At 36.0% G+C, this 19,715-nt stretch overlaps 5 protein-coding genes across 5 annotated transcripts; 3 read left to right on the forward strand and 2 right to left on the reverse strand.

Moving 5' to 3' along the window:
- The first annotated feature begins 183 nt into the window (after positions 1-183).
- LOC110370948 (short-chain specific acyl-CoA dehydrogenase, mitochondrial) lies at positions 184-2,834 on the forward strand. Its single transcript, XM_021326965.3, has 5 exons — positions 184-343; positions 420-803; positions 1,458-1,873; positions 1,949-2,191; positions 2,449-2,834. Exons 1-5 carry the CDS (start codon positions 307-309, stop codon positions 2,590-2,592), a joined length of 1,224 nt encoding a protein of 407 aa, XP_021182640.1. The 5' UTR covers positions 184-306; the 3' UTR covers positions 2,593-2,834.
- Positions 2,835-2,913: 79 nt separating this feature from the next.
- On the reverse strand, positions 2,914-4,254 carry LOC110370947 (actin-related protein 2/3 complex subunit 3). Its single transcript, XM_021326964.3, has 5 exons — positions 3,995-4,254; positions 3,725-3,901; positions 3,453-3,648; positions 3,304-3,365; positions 2,914-3,211 (listed from the first exon to the last, which is right to left on the reverse strand). The coding sequence occupies exons 1-5, from the start codon at positions 3,998-4,000 to the stop codon at positions 3,116-3,118; spliced, it is 537 nt and encodes a 178-aa protein (XP_021182639.2). The 5' UTR covers positions 4,001-4,254; the 3' UTR covers positions 2,914-3,115.
- Positions 4,255-4,400: 146 nt separating this feature from the next.
- On the forward strand, positions 4,401-5,130 carry LOC110370802 (coiled-coil domain-containing protein 86). The gene is made up of 2 exons (XM_021326774.3): positions 4,401-4,698; positions 4,816-5,130. Exons 1-2 carry the CDS (start codon positions 4,511-4,513, stop codon positions 5,114-5,116), a joined length of 489 nt encoding a protein of 162 aa, XP_021182449.3. The 5' UTR covers positions 4,401-4,510; the 3' UTR covers positions 5,117-5,130.
- A 510-nt stretch (positions 5,131-5,640) lies between these two features.
- Positions 5,641-18,409, reverse strand: LOC110370801 (signal peptide peptidase-like 3). The gene is made up of 10 exons (XM_021326772.3): positions 18,222-18,409; positions 14,804-14,947; positions 13,145-13,299; positions 11,940-12,059; positions 11,379-11,552; positions 10,660-10,822; positions 9,772-9,908; positions 9,343-9,458; positions 8,098-8,256; positions 5,641-7,652 (listed from the first exon to the last, which is right to left on the reverse strand). Exons 2-10 carry the CDS (start codon positions 14,872-14,874, stop codon positions 7,575-7,577), a joined length of 1,173 nt encoding a protein of 390 aa, XP_021182447.1. The 5' UTR covers positions 14,875-14,947; positions 18,222-18,409; the 3' UTR covers positions 5,641-7,574.
- Positions 18,410-18,855: 446 nt separating this feature from the next.
- LOC110370832 (uncharacterized) lies at positions 18,856-19,656 on the forward strand. The gene is made up of 3 exons (XM_064040618.1): positions 18,856-18,896; positions 18,932-19,157; positions 19,429-19,656. The coding sequence occupies exons 2-3, from the start codon at positions 18,984-18,986 to the stop codon at positions 19,573-19,575; spliced, it is 321 nt and encodes a 106-aa protein (XP_063896688.1). The 5' UTR covers positions 18,856-18,896; positions 18,932-18,983; the 3' UTR covers positions 19,576-19,656.
- Positions 19,657-19,715: the final 59 nt, after the last annotated feature.

Consider the following 19,715-nt stretch of genomic DNA (forward strand, 5'->3'; position numbering starts at 1 on the left):
GCCATTTTTTATTTCATGTCGTAGTCGATTCTTTGATAAGGTTTTGAACTTAATAAAAAATATTTTTTCTGATAAATAAACGGAGTTTATAAAGTTTTCATCCACACTCTTCAGATTCCAAAAATATTGATATTGTAATCGAGATCAAGATTCTCGCCCGCCTCGTTTTGTCTCAATGGCTTGTGTTACAAAGTTCCGAAATTAATTAAGTAGATTTCTAAACGAGTGAGCTCAAAGTCCTAAATTATTTTGATTTCCAGCTGTAGATAGTGTATTGTTTTTGTTATTAAAACTAATTATCCTAAAATGATAAAGAATTTCTCTAAGTTAGTTCAAACACTTGGTAAGTACTATTAACTTTTGTTCCATCATTAGTTATCCCGGAACAAAATTAACTTGTATTTATATTTATTTTGTAGCTCCAACAAGTGTCAGGCAGACAAGATGCATAGCATCACTTTCAGCATTATCTGAAGATTACCAAATGCTGTACAAAACATGTAGAGACTTCGCTGAAGGGGAACTAAAGCCCAACGCTGCTAAGTTCGATCGCGAACATTTATATCCTGGTGATGCTATCAAGAAAATGGGTGAGCTCGGACTCATGTCCATAGCGGTGCCGGAGGAGCTTGGCGGAGCTGGTCTGGACTACCTCGCGTACGCTATCGCACTAGAAGAAATATCAAGAGGGTGTGCGTCAGCAGGAGTCATAATGTCTGTGAACAACTCCCTATACTTGGGTCCTGTTATGCACTGGGGCAATGACAAACAAAAGCAAGAGTTTGTCACACCATTCTGTACAGGTCTGTAATCAAAGTCAATTCAAATCTATAAATTGTGTGCATCTATTTATGAATTGTTTTGCAACTTCAAGTGGACACAGTAATCATATTATTTTCATACCAGCATGAATTTTTTGTTTGAGCCCAGCAAAATGTTCACAATGATTTAATTGTGGCGATTATGGCCTGTGGTTGTTGAAAGCACCGCCACTTTCTCTGGATATGTGATGCTAGTAAGTTATACACAGTCTGGTCTGGAACTCTCACTATACACACAGAGGGTGTATGCTGGCAGCAACAAATAACATAATTAGGTCACTTCTATTGATCACTGGAAGGAGGTCTTGGTTGCACAACATGGTGATGGTGAATGCTTTACTTACCATAATTTGCTTTTAATTTATGTTGACTTATGCCATAGCCAGGTTCACTATTCTACCTGGATAAGATTTGACTTCTTCAGACATGAATAAGAGGTACAATTAAGTCAGATTTTTAGAGATCTGAAAATCTGAGACCATTGGAAACTGTTAAAAAAAATGAGTAGCCTTTTTCTACAGAATCACTAAAAGTACAAGAAGCATACCTACACACAATATACCTTAAATAGGTGTTCCATGACTCATGAGCAATTAAAAAATGTATACATATTAAAACTTTAATGGCATGTTTCAGGTGAAATTGTTGGGTGTTTTGCTCTTTCTGAGCCAGGTAATGGATCTGATGCTGGAGCCGCATCCACCACAGCAAAGGAAAGTGGTGACAAATGGACACTGAATGGCACAAAATGTTGGATCACTAATGGATATGAGAGTAAGGCCTCTGTTGTCTTTGCTACTACTGATAAAAGTCTAAAGCACAAAGGAATATCTGCCTTCATAGTCCCAAAACCTATCAAAGGTCTTGAATTAGGCAAGAAAGAAGACAAGCTAGGAATAAGAGGTTCATCCACTTGTTCCCTGATGTTTGAAGACTGTGATATTCCTAAAGAGAACATTCTTGGTCAGCCAGGTCTTGGATTTAAGATTGCAATGATGACATTAGATGCTGGCAGAATTGGTATTGCATCCCAAGCTTTAGGTATTGCACAGGTAAATATTTCTCAATCCCAGAAATAACAGCCCCTCAAAAAATAAAATATTAATTCCAAAAATTTCTTTTTGTAGGCTTCACTAGATGTTGCAGCCGAGTATGCATCAAAACGCACAGCCTTTGGAAAACCTATAATGAAACTCCAAGCTATACAAAACAAGCTAGCTGACATGGCCTTGCAGCTGGAGTCAGCAAGGTTGCTCACATGGAGAGCAGCCTGGTTGAAGGATAACAAGAAGCCTTATACCAAAGAGGCTGCAATGGCAAAACTGGCAGCTTCAGAGGCAGCCACATTCTTATCCCATCAGTGCATACAGGTTTGTACCACCAATAAGCTTTAAAAAAAAATGTGCTATTAAAAGCTAAATTAGATAATAGTAAAAAAATAAAATTAGACTACAGTCAACATAAAAATATTGGCTTCTCATCCAAAATTTTGTGTCTATACTATTTACCTCCTAAATATGTTCTAGGTGTGTGAATCGGCCCAGTGATGGCACTAAAACTAAATTTCTAAAATTTTGACTTATTTAAAATGCAGAATATTTCATAATAAAATACTTTCGTATTTCAGATCCTTGGTGGTATGGGCTATGTTTCTGACATGCCAGCAGAGAGACACTACCGAGATGCGAGAATTACAGAAATATATGAAGGCACTTCTGAAATCCAGAGACTTGTTATAGCTGGACAACTCATCAAGGAGTATGGTCTCTAATAACTATGATACAGTATGATTGACTCACTCAGTGTATTAAGTGTAACTGTAGTTGTAAGTGTAAGACTGTTTTATTACCCCTTTTTTAGTCAATTTTACCAACCTCATGTTTAGCAGCTAAAGTATATTTGAACCATATATGTATATGTATATTTTTTAGAGTCTCTGTACAAGAATATTCAAATTGTATTTACTATATATATTTACACATTTGATGAAATAATAAAATACTTAAATATTAATTAGTTACTTTATTGATTCCTCGATACTTCATATAATCAAAATAATAAATCTTAAAATATTGTTATACTGTTTTCACTGAACTATTTAGGCAGATACAAACAAAATGCTGATAGAGAAGTGTTTTAAATAGACATCAGTAATATTAGATAAGTAGCACATTTAATATTACAAATACCAATGCACCATTGAGACAAGTATAAAATTTTTTGGAATGGTTTTTTATCAAACATCGTAATAAATGTGTAAAGGGTAAATAAATGCTAACTTTGGTGTGCTTTGTCTATTGTCCAGGGCCTGACAGTGACTTGTCCATGAATTTCCTCTTGGCAAAGCAGAGCCACCACTTGCTTGGCTTACCATCTTCAGTAGCAAATACCTAAAACAAAATATTCAACATATCAATTACCATTATCTTAATTGTTTTAGTTCAAACAATAAAATGATATAATTGTTTTGTTAACTACATACCTTCTCACAAACACGAGCACCAGTCTCATGTCTCAACTGCTGTAAATACTGTCTCATCAAATCTGAAATCACAAAAAAAATTAAATCATCACCTTATTATCACTATTGATCAATATTAACTCTTAAATAAAATATTTTTTTAAACATACCAGCTTCCTGAGTACTGCTAGGCTTAGCATACACAGAGTTCAGAGGAAAACCATACTCCCCAGGGATATCAAACTTAGATATGGCCAGCATATACATTTCCTGTTGTCCCTGATTCTTGTTTGAACATTTCTGGAGCCGCTTCAGGCATTCAGAGATGTACAGAGTGAGGTAAATCAGAACTCTGTCAGCATCAGACTGAAAGAGAACTCTTAGTTATTCCTGGTTCCAGTGGTTTTGAATGAAAAAGTTTGAAACTAACTCCAGTACTTACCTTGATTTCATAGAACCTAAAAAACACATTTGCTTTGAAGTAGTTGAGAGCTTCGTCGATAACATCCAATTCAATCTTCGGACTGATCGGAGCCGGACCTCTGAAAGTTGTTCGTATTGGAAGGAGCGCCAGATTGCCAACAGATTGGGTGTAGTCCGTCAACGTCGAGTGATAAGCCTATAAGGAAATTGTTGTAGTTTATTACTCAGTACAATGCTACTGAAATAATATTGAAAATTAGAACTACTTCTACGAAATCCAGAAACTTACGGGCATTTTCGTTGGGATTACTTATTATTTTCAGAAAAACAAAATAATACTGTGACTGCGTTGGTCTCGTTCAGTTTACTTTTCCTACCTCTCTGCAACCGAAAACTATCGGCTATTTATGAGCTACGATAGAGAGTTATTAACTGAAGAGGAATATTTATAATTTAACTATACTATTTCTATAATTTCTTGAGTAAGGAAATCATAAAATGAATCACTTCTTCGCTCTTCACCGATAAAAATATGTCAACGAACGAACAACGAACGACAGCTACTGTCAATTTCGGGCACAGTATAAATAAAAATTCTTTTCCTCACAAATCTGTGCAATATTTTTAGTAAAAATATCAAGTCTGTCAAGTGTTAACACTGTCAACGTCGAAATTAATATGACACTGTCTTTCATGTATGTCATGCAAGTTTCGTGGATAGTACATGTGGTTTTTACGTTGTGATTATATTTATTGTACGTAGTATTTTCTTCAGACTAGTTAATTTTATGTATTAATTTTTAACATGGCTGAAGATACCCAAAGCCAGGTCCTCGCGATAGTGGCAAACATAACAAAAAAACAAAATGATAATGAAAAACCAGAAAACGAAGATGAAGATAATAAACAGAAAGAAAAATCGTCGTCAACTAAACCAGAAAACATAAGAGGCCTTCCCAAGTCTGGAAGATTTTGGAAATCTCAAAAGGAGAAGTTAGTATCTTTTATCTTTACCTTTCCTCATTGTTTACTAACTTTAATAACCTAAAATCTGTTTTTTGAAATCAACACTCACCTATATATTTCTCACCAGCTACGCATTATTTTCAGGTTTTCAAACATTAACAAAACAAAGGGACTTAGAAACAGCTTTGAGAGGAAAAAAGCATTGCGTGCAGAGCTACAGAAAACGAAAGAGCTATCTAAACAATTATTAGAAGAAATTAAACAGAAGGAACTGAACAGGAAGGAACGGCGGCGACAAAACTTACAACGCGCCGAGGAAAACAAACGTAAAGCAGAAGTAGTCCAAGTTATCACGAACACAGCTAAGCTAAAGAGAATGAGGAAGAAACAACTACGATTCATTGAGAAACGTGACACTAATAAGCAAATTGAAGCCAATAAATAATCTTTTTTTAATAATTTGTAGTCATTATTTTATTTGTAATTCAATTCCAGTCACATTTTTATCAACCTGTTGCAATTTTTAGAATATAATAACCTGAGCTCAGGAAAATTGCACAATTTGTTCAATTAAATCTTATCATTGCATTATATAAATTAATATTGTGTAACCTACCATCACCCAATGCCTATGAAAATTTGATTTGTTTATTTTAGTTTTAAACACTGATAGAATAACAATAGTCTTATAAATTCGACATGTCTGTCCAGCTATGGCGTTGCACCTCCCAAACAGATGAACCAATTTTGATTTAGTTGGGAGTTCTCTGAAATGGTTGAATGTTTGATTGAACTTGGTATTGAGATAAAAGATCCATAAGTAGGTAGTTAGATCCATAACTAGTTGTATCTATCTGGATGTTAAGACTATTTAAATAGTTAGTGGAAAAATTAACTTAAATAAAACCTAAGGCAGGGGATTCTTTCAGGTTTTAGATTATTTTGATGCAGAAACAGAATGAAAATCGATTTTACTTCCATCTAATATTTTTATTAAGTATTTATAGCAATATAACATACTCCCACAGATACATATAAAAATATTAAATGCAATTTTCCAAATTTTGGCAGGTAATGAATTGTGTGGGCATTTTATATTTACATTAATAGTCTCAAGATCAATGATGAGATGAAACAGTGACGCAAATAATGGAACATCAATCTTAATATTAATTTCACATAGTTATGTACATCAATGAGAAAACTTCAGTGACTATTTATATAAATATCTATAAAATACACCAAAACTATTTGGTTACACTTTACATTGAAAACACAAAGCAAGAAATTTTCAAATTAAATTAAGATCTATGTGATAGACATCAGCAAATTCATAAGTTTCACTGTTACTTCATAAAATTAAGCCTCAATAATTATTTTACATCACTTTTGTCAGAATACTGCTCCATGTTAATAGTATTTAGCTCGCACACAGTAAACTTATCATTGATAACCACTTAGTACAAAATAAACCTATTCAAAATAAATCCAAAATTAAAAATGTTATAAATCGTTATAAAAATTAAATCACACATACCAAGTATACCTCTTACGATGTAATGTCTTAACATCTTTTATTAAATTCAATCAAATAATTTACAACAACAATACAGTTGTTATAATAATAACAACAATAGTTAGTAGCTTATATTCTAATATTTTAGTCTAACATTTGTCTATAATACTCCATTCAACATATAGAAAAAATCTTCATTGAAAACATCAGTCTAAGGCAGTGACAACAAAGATTGATCATTGAAAATAATGATGGATGACCATTCTCCAAACAAATTACATTTATATTTGATGTGGGGATTACTAAATTTGATCTTTATTCAAATAAACACTCCTATAAAATGATTACGTATTGGTGTAAAGTAAAAATGAGATTCTTACAAGATCTAACTTATATTATCAACCAGACCTACAAAAAAGTGTATCTGTTCATGCGGCTCTTTAAGTATTATACTGTCAACGAAAACGATTGGTCAAGCTGATATAAACCTTGGATATTTCAAATACATATTTATTGTGTGCGTCAGTGCGTAAACTGCTCTATCACTACTTATGCTGCTGTTACACAGTCGGTTTGGGTTACTCAACCACCGAGTTATTATAATATGCAGTATCAAGGTTTATATTATCTTGGCGTACAGTATGTTTGCTTCTATTACAACATAAAAAAGTGAGATATAAAATTCATCAAATGCTACGACTGAGTATTTCCGAAATACCAATTGTATTACTGTCATAGTGTAATTGAATGAAAGATTATCCAAATCTCTCGCACTGTTGCTGATCACTTCACAGTTAGCTCGTAGACAGCAAGTCACCCTGTGCTGTAACTTCCAACTTAACATTTAACTAACGAAACAAAAGCGTATCGACTAACCTAAAAAGTACAACTTATGTCTTTATAATAATAATAATAAACACATGAAGTCACGTGTGGCCCAGGGCTGCATGTACAGTTAGTTACAGTCAGCGAATATATACGCATAGTGCACGGAGGAAGGAAAGATGAGCGGAGATGCCATTATGTAGGTAGGTTGGGCGCCTTCTACTAGGTCAAATACGTACGGTGGACATGACAAAAAGACCAGTTACGAGCGAACTCACGAGTTTTTTGAGACATCTGTTAACGATTTTTGGTATTACAAAGAATAGGCGTGTTCGAAAGGCATATGAGAGCGGAGACAGTAACGATCCTTGTCCCCTGAACACCATACTTTGTTAAATTTTCCGTTATGACATCTCCGCTAGTGATTTAGTTCTCCATGGTAGAGTGTTCGCTATTGACACATCGAGAAGGAGTAATACTATGTGATGTGTTGTGGTGGGAGTGTGTCTAACTGTACAGGGTGTAGCGCCGCCTAGGCGAGGAGCAGGTCGCGTCGCGGCGGTCACACGTCGAAGTCGGCGCCCGCCTTGCCGGCCGGCGGCGCTATGAACGGCTCACTCCACATTCTTCTGAGATCTCCCTGGAAACAAATATTTCAGTGTTAAAACAGATTGACAACTTTATCTTATAATTTTTATATGAACTCCATCTAGAGAGTAGAATGTAGCTTTTACTCTATCTTAATTCGGCAAACAATAATGTTGAAGTAACGCTGAACATTTATGTAATACATACAACAATATCATAATGCCTGCGGGAGTACTTCAACAATGCTAGATTACTATGTACAATATCCTCCTCCTTTACTCAAGATCTCGCTTCAAAAGAAAATTTCACATAATATTTGCAAAATAAATGCTTCCTACTAATATTATAAATGTGAAAGTTTCTAAGAATGTATAGATATTATGCAAAAATGGCTGGACCAATTTGGTATGTAGATATTATGTGATACCCTGGATTAAAATATAGGCTACTTTTTAGCAACACATCATCCGGGCGGAAGCTTGTATATTTATGCTTACTTTAACATAAGCCATGGTGAGTAGCGGCAGCAGCGTGAAGGGCACGAGGTAGAGCAGCGCGGGCTGCGCCGCCTTGAACACCTCGGCCGACACCGTCGCCGTCAGCAGCCCCAGGAAGTAGCCCAGCAGCGAGCAGTGGAAGTACGTCAGCCGGGAACCCTGGACACATTACACTTATCAAGCAACTGAATGTACCAGTGGGTTTCCTATAGTAATAATTTAAGCTTGGTTTGTTATTAATATTTGGACTACTTTTGGGAAGCTACAAAATCACAGGGTGATATATTTTATATGGCCAAGAAACTTGTTTAGAGAAAACATTAGCTTATTAGGTAAAATGGATTTAATACTCACTGTACGAAATTAAACTGAAAGGTACAAAATATTTCTTATAATGCTAATGCAATAAATTCAATTAGACATATTTACTATCAGGCAAAGATATTGTTTAATGGGTTATATATTTTATTTTCGTTATTTACGGAAATTGTATATTATTTCAACGTAAATTAGATCTACATTTATGTAAAAATAATTCTATATGGGTTATATCCAAACTAATATAAATGCGAAAGTAACTCTATCTGTCTGTCTTTCTGTCTGTCTGTCTGTCTTTTCTTCACGCCTAAACTGCTGAACCGATTTGTGTGAAATTTGGTACAGACATAGTTTGAAACTTGAGAAAGGACATATGATAGTTTTTATTACAAAAAGTGCCATCTATTGGTCAAATGTCGAGCTGTTCCTATGCTCCGTAGATAGATGGCGTTAATCGCGCAATGGTGTCATTACACGTGTTCGGTTCATGTTATTGTTTTATTTCATCGGAAAATCCATCAGAAAAATGTAAATAAACAGTAAAAAGGTGTAAAAAAATTAATATTAATATGATAAAAGTTTTACTACAAAGAAAATGCTCTAACGGAGTATAGATAATTCTATTAGTACTACGCGCAATGGTGTCGATCGTTACACGAGTTCGGTTCATGTTGTTTTAATTCATCGGAAAAAAGTAAATAAATAGTAAAAAGGTATGAAAAAAATAATAACAATATAATACTACTTTTAGTACAAAGAAAATGCCCGAACGGAGTATAGATAAATAATCCGAGTTGTCACTATGCTCGATAGATGGCGTTGGGATCGAAATAGATCGCGCTATGGTTTCGTTCGAAGTCACTATTCCACGCGAACGAAGTCGCGGGCAAAAGCTAGTATTAATATAAACATAAAAGTTCAACATACCATCGACCTCGGGCCAGGAACCTGTCCCATTTGGCAAACTAGCGTAGCCTTCTTATAAGCGTCGTATCGCAGCACAAAACACAGCAGCAAGCCTGGCATCACTATGTCTCCCAGACCTAGAAACAGAAAATGATACATAATATTAAATTGTGTTAGTGAATACATAAAATAATACACAAATAAAAAACCAAGTTCTATAAAAATGATCACGTTTATTGTCTAGATTTCTGGAAGGCTCAGAAATGATTGTTTTATTTTAGTTTTTAGTATTTTAGTAATCTTTGAAAATTTCAACTGCCTAACTAGCACGGTTCGTGACATAAAGGCTAGCGACAGACGGATTGCAAAGTCTTAGTAACAGAATCCCGTGGAACCCTTTCAGTACGTAACCCTAAAACACCCGTACAGTCTGTGTAAGTATGTACTGACCGAGCATGGAGAAGTGTCCCTGGTGGTGCATGGAGGGGAAGACGAGCTTGGCGGGCAGCGACAGCTTGGGCGCGTCGCGCATGGCGCCGCCCAGCTGCAGCCGCCGCGCCACCACGTTCATTGGGTTCTCCGCCGGCCTGAAACATAACGTATACTTCATTAGTGTGTCACACTTAGACCCAAGTTCGTCCCCAGCGGGGCCAAAGCCTGCCAGGGCTGCGGGATTGTTCGAAAGAGTTATCACGACCCCGCTACGTAGAAGGCCTACGAAGGGATTTAGTCAGTAAAAGTCTGACACTCCCTTACCGCTGCTAACCCACAGCGGGAGGATAAGGATGAGGAGAAAGATAAAAGAATTCATTTGATGATTCTTATCATCGTAAAAAAAGACCTGAGTTCGCCGACATAACAATGGTCTGTTTTTCTAAAATAACTGTTTACTTTGAAACTTGAACGTAAACATTCATAGTATACAGTTTGTTTGTTTTAAGAATGGTTGGTGTAATGGGCCTTGCAGAACAATGCACGAGATTCGCACAAAACTATTTCTAGGTATCAGCGGACGGCGGAGGGTCATAGGGCGCCATAAGCGTACCACGCCATTAAGCTTGGCGATAACTATACCACCCACTTGGCCAACCTTTCCAGTAACTGTCGGAAAAACTGTTTCACAAAAATGCATTCATTTTATTTGAGAAAACAAACGATGCCACATCACGTAATTATGTATGAAAAAAGTAACAAGAGGTTGTATAAAACAAAATCAATGCAGTAACATCAACAACTTAGCATCTATGTTTTTTTTGGATTATTTGTTGTTTAGATTTTTTTCCTATGTATTAATATACATATTTACTCTCTTTCTAGTATTATTTTTGTTCAACTAACCTTGTAGCCACCTTGACCATGACGTTGGTGGTGAATATGTACGAGGAGAAGAAGACCCAGAAGACGTCGTACAGCAGCAGACCGGTCAGCAGTAGCGTGGACACCTTCAGCGACGGCAGCCGGATCAGCGCGATGAACGTCACGCATAGGCCCATGCCCATCGCTGCGTGGAACAAACAGAGGGTGTTATTTGAATAAGTTTTGGATGTGAGTTTGGTGCAGAAAGTTATCTTAAACTGAATTGACTCACTAAAATTGAATGTAGAAGTAATGTTTCGTGTTCAATTATCACTCTAACATAGCCGATCTCCACTCTACTTCTTAAAACTTCGCCACATTAACTGCTTCTGTGTTCTGAAGCTATGTGCCCTTTGGGCTTCACCATTTTTGGTAATTACTTAGGCGTTCTGGAGAGTTCTACCAACGTTGCATGCTTCGATACGCAGCATTCTCGCATCTAACATCTATCGTCTATGTAACACTAGCTTTTGGCAGCGGTTTCACCTTCTTTCTGAGAGTAGCCTATATCTTATTTTGATATGTAAGCAAAGTTTCAAAACAACCCATCCAGCAGTTTTGAGGAACAATCATCTATGTATTTAAAGTTCATCATCATCCCTTATTATCCCAATTTTATTTGTGGTCACTTCTATCTGCCTTCATCTCACATGTAACATTCTTTTTAGCCATCTGTCAGGGCTTATAAGTAGTATATGTACCGTCCATGAGCAGCCAGTGGCCGGTCAGCACCCAGACGGCGACGATGGCGGCGGCCAGCAGCGCGGCGGCCAGCTCCGGCGCCGAGTAGCGCCCGCACACCGCGCCGCGCGCGCCGCCCGCCACGTACTGGCACAGCGGCGTCAGCAGGAACGCTAGTGCCGCGCATGCTATTACTAGAATAAACAAATATATAGCTTGAGTTAACGTAGAGGTTCGTTTACATACTTGATACATCATCATCTTGGGTTTCAAAAGGAACGATAAATTGTTTGGGACCAACCTGTCTTTCGGACAACTTTGGCAGACATTGCGGGTAGTCTGAACTGAGTTGTGAAAATCAATTTTTGATAGACAGTGGCTCTATGTAAAACACTGGTACTCAGCTGCATCCAATTAGATGGGACGCCAACCCTAACATAGTTGGGAAAATGCTATGCAAATGATTCATCATCACCATATCACTCCCAAACGAACACCAGCCATCCCAATCTTGAGACTCTTAATTTTCTGAAGAGTTTCTGTTGATAATATTTAGTAATGTTGATATTATGTAAACTTACTTGCAGTGCATATGGCGACGAGCGTCTGCATGGAGTCGAAGAAGAAGAACATGATAAGCAGCGCCACCGACGAGCCCAGCGGGAAGCATAGCGCTTGCATCGTGTTCAGAGTCTGCACATCTATGGAAAACACAGTTATTATAAGCCAACCGTTTATTGCCAAATCACCAAAATCAACTATTGAAACGAAGTATAAAAAATTAAAAACCACTAGTTGATTTTTTTAAGGATTTGAAAATATTATTAAGGAATTCAATGCGCATAGGAGGTGTGATCGTTTCGGGGCCGCTCCAATTTAAGGACGGTCGCAACTCGCAATCCGCTAATATGACAAAATCCTAAATAATTAGGGCCGACAAGAGCCAAGTACGGCTGAGCTCTAACAACCAATACATGGGGAATACTTCTTTCAAATGTTTCCTCCTTACATAGACATTTTAACGGAAGAAAGACCTTTGCTGTGGATCAGTGACTAAGCATGGCGTCTATAGATGCTTTTAATTGACCGATTGAAGTGATGACGTTAACAACGACCGGTGCACGCCACCGTGTTAGCGTGCATTAAATCGCTTGCAGAAATATCAATCAATAACCTTCGTTATCAAAAGATTTCTGGTTACAAAGTCTGGTCAAAGTCATCCTCTGTTGTAAATAAATACTTAGACGTTTTCTGCGTAAGTTGAATGCAGTTGAGATTTGCTTACAAATAACTTGTTGCCATTGACACGAACTGTTTGCATAATCATCTGAACGAGCTCTTACTATAGATGCGTTGAACGAGTTGTATCACTAGGCGATAAGTATACATACGTAACCAAAAGGGCACGTTCCCACTAAGCAACTTATGGTTATCAATATTATGAAATGGGTTCAATTCAATGCAATGATTTATGCGACATATCGGCGCCAAGGATTCCAACTCCCTATTAGGACGTATTCTTGCAACCTAGATAACCGAGTTTGTGTAACATTCTCAAACTATACTGAGAAAATCATTCCAAAGAAAATTAAACGCGAATTTCTCTACTCCAAGATTTCTAAAATAAAATGTTCAATTTGAGTTCCGATCTAGCTCATAAATGAACAAAAAGACAAACAATGCACATCGATGTCAAAAACTACTGAAAATAAAGTGTAACAAGAATGAGATTGAAACTTGACACAACGAATGTTGAGATTAGATAGTAAAGTATGTATTATCTTACTAGAGTTGGAACTGGAGCTGGTGGTGGTAGGTTTCCCTCCCAAGAGGGAGGCTTCCCTCTCCCTCTCGGCTCGCTCCCGCGCCTCGCGCTCCATGTTCAGCGACCGAAAGCTGCCGTACACGATGAGCAGCATCGAGATCAGACACGCCGATACCCTACAAACACAACAACGCCCATTGTAAACAATAACGGCACATCGCTTCATTATTCTATCAGTTTGGTACAACAAAACTACGACCTCTTTATTGTAATTATGTAGCTGTAATTTTGTGGTCACTACCATTCTACAATTGTTTTTTTTTTTAATATTACTGTGTATATATCCTCTTTCGAACAATTATAATGGGTACAGAAGTAATAACAAAGCTACATCAGATAGATGACCGAAGTAGGTACCCACGATGTGACCTATCGACCCGCGCCTAATTAAATGAAGCGCTTTCCAGTAGCGCGGGGTATCTCTCTAATGAAATGTAATATCTTGTTCAGGACCCTCCAATTAACAACATGCACTCAACATCAACCGCGCTGAGGACATCGCCAGTTATTTATAAAGCTCCTACCAATTAGGGACGTTTAAAATAGTCGTTTACATACTACTGGCCTATTGAAACCGTCTCTTAGTTTTTAAATTGAATAAAATTGCATACATTTTCTTCCCTATATAAATACTGTAGAATTTGAATAATAGGTACCACTATCTTACTGTATTATTGGATACATACATAGCTACGCATTGAACTTTCCAATCTCTCTGTGACCATGGGAGCTCGTATAGTCAAGTGCACAGACCACAAACAATGAAGGTGCAATAGCCTGACTAAGATTGGTTTTTACTTCGATAATGGTCGTTCGCGTAAATAAATGAAACGTTACGCAACGCACTTGTCATTGGTGTTTTTGTAATGTTAGTGTCTTTGCGGATTATACTAAGTGGTTTCGCAATCTCCCTGTGGCTGGCACATCTTTGCGCTGTTGTCTTATCACACGCATCCTCAGTACGTACATTTTTTTTACTAACTGCAGTCTACCTCTTTACTTTTTCCCACCGACTTAGTCAAAACATTAAATAATGAGTTTCTAATAATAAATATTTACACAGATGTTCTCATAGCTTTTGTTATGGATTTACAAAGAACATGGAAATCCAAAACGGTCATTATTGACATTTCCACCTTTCGCATAACTGCAATGTTTAACTTTTAAAAATTGTTCTTTGATAACGCGCCTGATTTTTGCAGATTATTTTTTGTAGTTTATTTTTTAAAAGTGAGTCATAGTGATAGTACATTTATCCCGTAATTTCCTGTCCAGTCAGCGAACTGCGATGAAACTTAGCAAACATTTCTGATCGTGAAACAGGCATATCGAAACGCTTGGCTAGGCACAACTAGCTGCCTATAGAATTACTTACAGTTTTTTTCATGCTGACCAAAACATGTATTCTACAGGTAATTTCACAAAGGAATCTGAAACGGTTGTTGCATGAATCTGTAATTCGAGTACCTAGACGACTCTTACCCAAACATTCAATTGTCACTGAAATAGGTGCACTCGCAGGCTTGCACCTGGTTAGGTACACCTAGTTACTATAGATGATGAGTATGTGTATAGGTATCAGCCATTGTGCAAAGAATATAATAACAAACTATAGATTACTTGGAGGAATCCATGATTGAGTAAGCCCACTTGTACTCCTGGTATTCCATGTTCGCTCCGACTTGCGCCATCTTCCCTGTGTACCACTGTAATCAACTGCTCAGATGTGGTGGCAGCACAACTGTAGGATCGCGTCGTGGGGCTCTACAACAACACAATAATCATGCACACTTTTAATTCATCACTTAATAAATATACACAACCAGTAAGCATAAGTACACTTGCACGAGTTGAGAAATATTAAATACTCTCAATGAATTATTAAATTAATCATATCTGAACTTTCGGATATCAGATCGTTCCATCATAAACACTAATGATGGAATGCCACTTGAGTATAGCTGAAATGTCTTCTATTTTTGTATAATCAAGTGACCGCAATCTGCAAAGATGTTTATAGGAGTGTTAGATTGACGGTGGTAGATATTTAACGCAGACCGATATTCGAATATTACAACAACAGTCTGCAATTTATCTCATAACAAGGCAGTGGAACGTGATCTCTGTTGTATAATAATAATAACATGCTCAAACATTTGTGGGAGAATCTCCTTATGTGAAGACGCGGATGCAAACATCAACTTAATGATAATATGAGAAGTACAGTCAAATTGAATCGCCATATTGTTATGAATATTCACAACTGGAGGTGTTCCTAACGGGAAATGTATTTATAAATAATTTTGTTGTGGTTAAAGCTAAATGGTGGTACAGGCAAGCGAAGTCACCGTGAGGATAAAAATCTTGTATCTAATGGTATATACCTATGTAAAATTTTGGATAAGAAAATGATTAGGTAGTTCGGTTGAGTGAGCTAATCACAGGATCTATAACTGGTCTGATTGGAATGTGTTATTAGCCCATTTATCGAGGAAGGTTACGTGGGCGGGCCACGGGAATCAGCTAGTAACACCATAGGAGGTAATGATCATCGTCTCACTATGTGTGCAAAAATAACGCGGGTACGATTGATGCAATGGCAGTTTCTTGGAGTACAAATCAAGCTGTAATACTAATGTTATTTGGTGGGGCCTTAGGAATAAGTACACCACGATGCATACTATTAAATCTGGTAATGGGCACAGAGTAGGTACATTATACAATATACATACATAACTTACTTCAAGTTTCAAGGTAGTGAGTTTTGGGTGTTGGTTCTACCATGTTTTTCTTTGGGCGTTTATGGGGCTGCATTTTTTTCACAAACGTTTATTCAAATTAGGCTGATAAATCAGCGCATTTCGAACGTCAAAAACAAAAGGCAGCCACCAAAACGCCCTAAAAGCGATGCTTTAGGACTGGCTGGCTGGGGTGGTTAATCATAATTGCGTCTTCAGCGTCTTTACTTTTCTCGGTAATTAAAGTATTTCTAGTACATATTATGCATTTCCACTGTCTTTTAATATCCTACCACAACTTTATCGTGATTATATTACTTGCCTCTATGATCGTAATACTGAACTCATAAACGAAGGTTCGAATTATTTAAAATAGGGCGACTTCGAAGTGTGCCCACATGTTTTACGAGTTTACATTACACTCGATTGTAAGGCAGTAAATAGAAATGATTAAGGATATCAATCAAAAGGGCATTGCCCAGTACTGTGGTACGTACTTCGGCGAGACGACGTATATTAAGTTTCACACAAGTCTATTATTCTTCTTTTGATTAAGAATCAAGATAAAAAACTAACAAGTAGTATGACATTGAATACAATACTTGAGTTTCAATAGACCACTAGGATTCCTCCTTATGTAATTTATAATGAGCATTGAGATAAAAATGTATCTGATTATAATTATTCATTCAGGAGGCATTTATTCATCCTACGTTAACTATGCATTCCACATTTATGTGTTCCCATTAATCGTAGCAGATACAATATATCATGACTGACACAAGTCTAGAGGAAAGATTCGTTTTTTATTTTTTGCTTTGAATAGGCTCCAAAATTAGAGACCTAAATCTAGCCTACACATTAACTGAGGCTTACAAGTAAGAGATAGTATTCAACTAGTTTATAAGTTTAGTTTTGATTTCATTGTTTTTTTTTTCTAATAAGACCTTTTTTAAAAAAAATATTCAATGTTATTAGGAACACAGGTCACACATTCTTATGAACAAAATAAAGATTACTAGTTTGACAACCCATTGGAGCAACAGTCGCCATCTTTGACTGATGATCTATGGCTTTAAGTTTGGCTGTAAGAGAACCCAATTCTGCATAAGCTCGCCATTGTACATAAACTGTCTATATTCTTTTTATACATTTATTGTTAAGTGTGCAATAAAAAATAAATAAAATGGTCTTGGTTTCAATCAACAGTATGGTGACCAATTTTGTTACCTGTATAATTTATCAGTTGCGTTATCACTCATTAAACAAGATAAACAATGGGACTAACCAACGGTAGGCAAACTTACAGACGGTAAAAACTCTTTAATTTTTTTCAAAAAGTATGGAGCTTCATGTTCTTTTTTTATTAAAAAAATTGTTTGCTATAATAGGTTTGTTGAACCAATTATTCTTGTATTGTAGGTGCAAAGAAATTTTATCAGGTGAGATATTAGTAAGTTACTAAAAGAAGTTTTTAATTAAACAGGGTTTAATAATTTGTGTTCAACCAACTTCAACATGAATATAATTTTTGCAGTTTTACCCAAGTTCCAATAGGAATGAGAAATCATTTCTGTGATAATGTTACACAAAAACACAACAGTTGTTTTATTGTTTATTATAATATAATTATTAAAAAGTAAGATTTAAAAACTTGTAATTATCTATCAATTAATAAAAAACAATTGCAATGCAATAGCAGTATTATAAAATAAATAATCAGTAAATAGGTATTGATAAAATTATAAATAAATAAATAACAAAAGCACAGACAGATACAGGTGTTCATTAAAACAGGTTGAAAGATATTCAATCTTGGAAACACATAATGCTATAGGCAGAGACCATTTAGGAAAGTTTGAACCCAACACACTCCTTGCCAACTTATAGATAGCATGTAGGTCATTTACACGACAATAACACAGGACTTCATAACTATTTACTAAATAATTATTACCATTTAAATATAATAACTGGACATTTAAACACAATCATTTTAATTATCCAAAAACTAATATAACTGTCACGAAAAGAAAGAATATAATAAAAAAGAGCGAGATTGAAATAAGTAGAGCACGAAAATAATGTACACAATAAAGTGAAAGGGTACCAAAATGAAATGTCTCATTGTATTGTGAACAATATCTGTATACTTATATTCAGAAGAAACACGTAATTAATACTTTTATGTACTAAAACAGGAATTGTTGGCCTTTTAAGCCTCGTATAATAATTATCGGAAACTGTTAAATACTAATATCTACAAAAGCTTAGGCCTAGAAGAGACGAAAGTCACTCACCAATCCTGGAGACAACTCCAAAAAAGAAACTGTTGTCAGCCCCGGGATCCCATACTTAAAATATAAACGTATCCTTAACAACAATTACCTTACATCAGGAATTAATTGATTTTCACACAATTTATTTACGACAATACGACACCCCTACGCTCGATCGACAGCCATTCTAACCATAGACTACAGAGAAAAATTGATGAATAGAGGAATAGAGTCAATATTATGGATTCAAAGATTCAACGCAAATCAAAGGAGTTGGTTGATTATTTGAATTGAAGAATTTTGGCCGTCCCTGTTCAAGACACCCCAGGCCCTGGGATGGCCCAGAGCCAATTAAGTATTTTGGTACAGATGAAGGGAGTCAGTTAACCATGTAGGGTAATGCAGAATCAGGAAACTGATAGCGCGAGGCCGAGGCAAGTCTCTCCATGTAGAGCACTAAAAGATTACTAATTTTGTGTCGTAGATCAAAAATGAGAGCCACATTGAGCAGACGTACTGTATTCATGTATTTTTAGAAAAAGCTTTTCTTTAATTGATTTTTTATCTTACTTTCATTATCTGTGATTGAAATAACAATTTTTGATTGTGTCAGTGTCACTGTCTCTGTCAAACTGTCAAATCAAGCAGCTATCATTCGAAAATTATCCATGCTTCATTTTCAATTTTGTCTTGATCTGTTTCTTTGGATCAAAGACTACAATATAATATATTTGGATTTCGACCACAATAAATTGATTCCCTGAATTAGAATACTACTTCGACATGAAGTTAACCCTTGTGCTTTTTCGCCGCAATCGCCTGCCTAATGGCCACCTGTTTAGAGGAAAAGATAGACTAGTCAAACGAGTGGAGCCTAAACATTTACGCCGACTAAAGGAGGATTTCGCTGTAGAAGAACAAAACATGTTTTATTTACGGTTCCCGTATTTGACAGAAGTAAGTACTTACTTTCTTGTTTCACTCCACTCTCAAAATTTCTCAATAATTTTGCTTTATTCTTAATCCTAAATATTATCTAACTAGCAATAGTCATAATCAATGATAACCTTCTTGCTGTAAAAAACGCCAATATAAACAATGTTTATAAAGCAATGGCAATATGAAACAATTTAATATTTGTATACTCTCTAATTATAAAGTTCAATTTTAATGTTAAATGTAAAGGGTTAGGTAACACTCCTAACAAGTTTATTTTTATCTTTTACAGGCTGAAAGTTCCGGTCACACCAAAGCCCTAGGGAAACCAGAAATGAAAAAAGAAAAGATTTTGGACAACTCAAGAAGGATTTTCAAGCAAGATGTTACACTTTATGAGAGACTACAACACTTACGAGTCAAAGAGTCATGGGATTAGTTGGTATTAGTAAGAAACACATTATATTTTAACATAGGATATTGTATTAGCATGTAGTTGAAATAAAGAATATTGAAATAATGAACTTATATTTTTTAACATAACACAAAATCTGCTTTCCTGCTGTAGTTCGGCAATTA

The sequence above is a fragment of the Helicoverpa armigera genome, chromosome 22 (genome assembly GCF_030705265.1).
Source record: "Helicoverpa armigera isolate CAAS_96S chromosome 22, ASM3070526v1, whole genome shotgun sequence".
NCBI lineage: Eukaryota > Metazoa > Arthropoda > Insecta > Lepidoptera > Noctuidae > Helicoverpa > Helicoverpa armigera.

Bases quoted from the DNA above. Each gene is read 5' to 3' on its own strand.
- LOC110370948 (XM_021326965.3), top strand. From the start codon at position 307: ATGATAAAGAATTTCTCTAAGTTAGTTCAAACACTTG. The intron at 344-419 runs GTAAGTACTATT...TTTATTTTGTAG, and splicing joins TAAGTTAGTTCAAACACTTG to CTCCAACAAGTGTCAGGCAG. The intron at 1,874-1,948 runs GTAAATATTTCT...TTCTTTTTGTAG, and splicing joins AAGCTTTAGGTATTGCACAG to GCTTCACTAGATGTTGCAGC.
- LOC110370947 (XM_021326964.3), bottom strand. The intron at 3,649-3,724 runs GTAAGTACTGGA...GTTCTCTTTCAG, and splicing joins TTAGGTTCTATGAAATCAAG to TCTGATGCTGACAGAGTTCT. The intron at 3,366-3,452 runs GTATGTTTAAAA...TTGTGATTTCAG, and splicing joins TAGCAGTACTCAGGAAGCTG to ATTTGATGAGACAGTATTTA.
- LOC110370802 (XM_021326774.3), top strand. From the start codon at position 4,511: ATGGCTGAAGATACCCAAAGCCAGGTCCTCGCGATAGTGGCAAACATA. The intron at 4,699-4,815 runs GTTAGTATCTTT...CATTATTTTCAG, and splicing joins TGGAAATCTCAAAAGGAGAA to GTTTTCAAACATTAACAAAA.
- LOC110370801 (XM_021326772.3), bottom strand. From the start codon at position 14,874: ATGGCGCAAGTCGGAGCGAACATGGAATACCAGGAGTACAAGTGGGCT. The intron at 9,909-10,659 runs GTTAGTTGAACA...GTTATGTTTCAG, and splicing joins ATGGTCAAGGTGGCTACAAG to GCCGGCGGAGAACCCAATGA. The intron at 9,459-9,771 runs GTCAGTACATAC...TTCTGTTTCTAG, and splicing joins GGGACACTTCTCCATGCTCG to GTCTGGGAGACATAGTGATG.
- LOC110370832 (XM_064040618.1), top strand. From the start codon at position 18,984: ATGAAGTTAACCCTTGTGCTTTTTCGCCGCAATCGCCTGCCTAATGGC. The intron at 19,158-19,428 runs GTAAGTACTTAC...TATCTTTTACAG, and splicing joins GGTTCCCGTATTTGACAGAA to GCTGAAAGTTCCGGTCACAC.